The sequence below is a fragment of the Crocuta crocuta genome, unplaced genomic scaffold, assembly GCF_008692635.1.
Source record: "Crocuta crocuta isolate KB4526 unplaced genomic scaffold, BGI_CrCroc_1.0 scaffold949, whole genome shotgun sequence".
NCBI lineage: Eukaryota > Metazoa > Chordata > Mammalia > Carnivora > Hyaenidae > Crocuta > Crocuta crocuta.
In genome coordinates, this window is record NW_027531290.1 from 195,927 (window position 1) to 199,480 (window position 3,554).

The 3,554-nt window shown below is 34.2% G+C and overlaps 1 protein-coding gene across 1 annotated transcript in view; it reads right to left on the bottom strand.

Moving 5' to 3' along the window:
* RNF128 (ring finger protein 128) overlaps nt 1-3,554 on the bottom strand; it is a 102,554-nt gene that overhangs the window by 10,683 nt on the left and 88,317 nt on the right. The window contains exons 4-5 of the mRNA XM_077771491.1: nt 3,517-3,554; nt 232-314 (exon numbers count right to left, since the gene is read on the bottom strand). The exon at nt 3,517-3,554 is cut by the window's right edge and continues 7 nt beyond it. Coding sequence (XP_077627617.1) covers nt 232-314; nt 3,517-3,554 — 121 coding nt within the window. The remainder of the gene's footprint in view (nt 1-231; nt 315-3,516) is intronic.

Here is a 3,554-nt window from a genome sequence, read left to right on the forward strand (position 1 = left end):
TATTTTTATATGGAACTAATTTCTAAATTATACCAAATTATGGAAACTTTATATAATTTTCCTTATACTAATTTCAACGATATTAAAATATAAAGCATTCACCTATATTTAAAAGAAAAGAAACACTTTCTTTACATCAATTTGGAAACATTCAAAAGTTTCCCCCATTATAATCATTTCAATAAACCAGATATTCTTACTGATAATATAAAAAAAAAAAATCAAACTTACTTGCAGGTTAAGATGCGCACCAAATCATTTGGTTTATATAGTTCAATACACACAGCACAACTATCTCCATCAGGGCCAATTTCCTATGAGCAAATAGTTATTGTTACTCTGATGGATAAGAAAAAATGCATTAAACTACAGAGCAGGATCAAGATCAGAATATAATGTATTTAAATTGCATAGATTTCTTCAATAAGAGATTTAAAATAATTTAGACTTAATTGGAATCTTAAAAAGGTCAAATTTAGGGGCGCCTGGGTGGCTTAGTCGGTTAAGCGTCCGACTTTCGCTTAGGTCATGATCTCGTGGTTCGTGGGTTCGAGCCCTGCGTCGGGCTCTGTGCTGACTGCCAGCTCAGAGCCTGGAGCCTGTTTCAGTCTGTGACTCCCTCTCTCTCTGACCCTCCCCTGCTCACGCTGTCTCTCTCTCTCTCTCCTAGAAATAAATAAAGCATTAAAAAAAAAAAAAGGTCAAATTTATAGAAACAGTAGAAAAGTGGTTGCCAGGAGCTGGAGGATGGGGGAAATAGGTATTATATTCAGATATAATACAAATAAGGTCTAAGGATCTAATATAAAACCTTGTGACTACTGTTGATAACACTCTTATACAATTGAAATTTAAAAATAATTTAGACTTAAAAAAGGTAAGAAAGTAGAGTCGACCAAAAGAGGAATCATACAAAGCGGAACGGGTAGATTGATTTGAACAAATGAATGCTGTTAATTGGTATTAGGATACAAATGCCATTTGTACAAGTTTTAAAGCTATGTTTTCCCATTTCAGAAAAATTAAGGTATAATTCACACGTAGCAAAATTCATGGTTTTTAGTGCACAGTATTGCAAGTGTGGACAAATATGCAGTCACTTAATCCTCACCACAATCAACATATAGGATACTTCTATGACCCGAACAAATTCCTCTATACCTCTTTGTAATTACCTACTTTTACCCCCAGTGTCTGGCAACCACACGGATCTGTTTTCAGTTCCCATACTTTTTGCTTTTCTTGAATGCTATTAAGAATCATGTCTTATACTGCCTTTGAGTTTGGCTTCTTTCACTCAACACAATACATTTAAGACTCATGTATGTTATTGTGTGTATCAATAGGGTCCTACCCTCCCCCCACATCCTTTTTTATTGCTAAGTAGTATTCCACGATATGGATGTGCCACAGTTTGTTTACCCATTTACCATCTGAAAGACATTTGAGTTCTTTCCAGTTTCTGGTAATTATGAGTAAAGCTGCCATGAACAATTGTGTAAGTTTTTATTTGAACATGGTTTATTTTTTCCCTCTAGGTTAACTATCTAGCAGTGAGATTGCTGGATTCTTCAGAAAGGGTTATTTTTTACTTCATAAAGAACTGCCAAATTGTTTTCCAGACTGGCTATACATTGTATTCTTATCAGCAAATCTGTAAGAGTTCAGTTGTTCCACAACTGGCCAGCTCTTGATTATTGTCAGGTGCACTAGTTTTAGCCATTTTAATGAATGTGCTGTGGTATCTCATTATGGTTTTAACTTGTATTTCCCTAATGACTAATGATATTGAGCATCTTTTCATGTGCTTTTTTGCCATCCATATATTTTCTCTGGTAAATGTCTGTGAATTGCCCATTTTTCACTATGCTGTTTGTTTTCTTACTACTGACCTTTGAGAGTTCTTTATATGTTCTAGATACAGTCCCTTATCAGACATGTACTTTGCAAATATTTTGTCCTAGTCTGTGGCTTGTATGTTCATTCTCGTAGCAATGTCAAAGAACAAAAAAAGTTCCTTATTTTGACAAAGTCAAATTTATTTTCTTTACTGGACTTGTTTTTGCTGTCTTATCTAAGTAATATGTGCCTAACCCAAGTCTTGAAGATATTTTTCTCCAAGTTTTCGTCTAAGAATTTCATGGTTCTAGGTTTTATATTTAAGTCTGTGATTCATTTTGACTTAAATTTTACAGACAATATGAAGTTTGGGATTAAGGTTCATGGTTTTTGCATAAAGATACCTAATCACTGCATATGGAGAGCCAACAATTGACTACTCTTTTTTCATTGAAGTGCCTTTATACCTTTTTTGAAAGTCAACTGACCACATATGTGTGGGTCTGTTCCTAGACTCTCTTCTGTTCCCCTGATCTAAAGGTCTATCCTCTATCCAATACCACACTATATTGACTACTGTTATCTTTCATATAATTCTGCAAATTAGGGAAATGTGAGTCATCTAAATTTGTTCTTCGTTATAAAGACTGTTTTGGTTATTCTAGTTCTTTTCTTTTTCCATATAAAGAACATCAACTTTGTCAATAGATACAAATGATTCCACTAGGATTTTGGTTGGAAGTGCACTGAATCTATAGTTTGGGGCGATTTGACATCTTAACAACAGTGAAATTTTTGATCCATGAATGTGGATCTCCGTTTGTTTTGGTCTCCTTTGATTTCTTTCATGGTGTTTTGCAGTTGTCAGCATAGACTGTGAATGTATCTTGCAAGATTTATACCTAATTATTTAATGGTCTCAGTGATATTATAAATGGTAATTTTTATTTCAATAAGTTCTATAGCTATTTTTATAGTTATATTTAATATATGTTTTACACACCAATGGCAATTTTAAGTGTCCTAAATCTAAAACTGTTCAAGTAAAGTTGTACTGAGGAATTGTATTAGTTTCCTGTTTTTGCTGTAAAAAAAACTATCGTAACTTAGTGGCTTAAAATAATACAAATTTATTCTTTTATTGTTCTGGAAATCAGAAGTCTAAGAGTCAATGTTTTGGCAGTACTATGTACCTTCTGGAGGCTTCAGGGGGAGAATCCATTTCCTCACCTTTTCTAGCTTCTAGAGGCTGGCTATATTCCTTGGCTCATGGCCCCTTTCTGGCATCACTATAACCTTCTTGCTTCCACAGTCACATATTCTACTGTACTGCAGTCCAATCTCTTGTTTCCTTCCTCTTATGACACTCTGATTATATTCAGAAGCTACCTGGATAATCCAGGATAATCTCCCTATCTCAAGATACTTAACTCAATTGTATCTGCAAAATCCTTTCTGCCATATTAAGTAATATTTATAGGTCCCAAGGATTAAAACCTAAATATCTATGGAGGCCACTGGCCATCATTCAGCCTACTTCCAGTATCAAGTAGATTCAAAAAGTCAGTAAGATTGATAAATTCCAATGAAAAGCATACTTTGGAAGAACATTTAGTTTTAGCAATAACTTGGCAGAATTGCTTTAAAACAAACAGGATTTAAGAGTCATAAATGCACCTTGTCTCCTTGTTTCAGTGTACGCAGTTGAAGCCTTC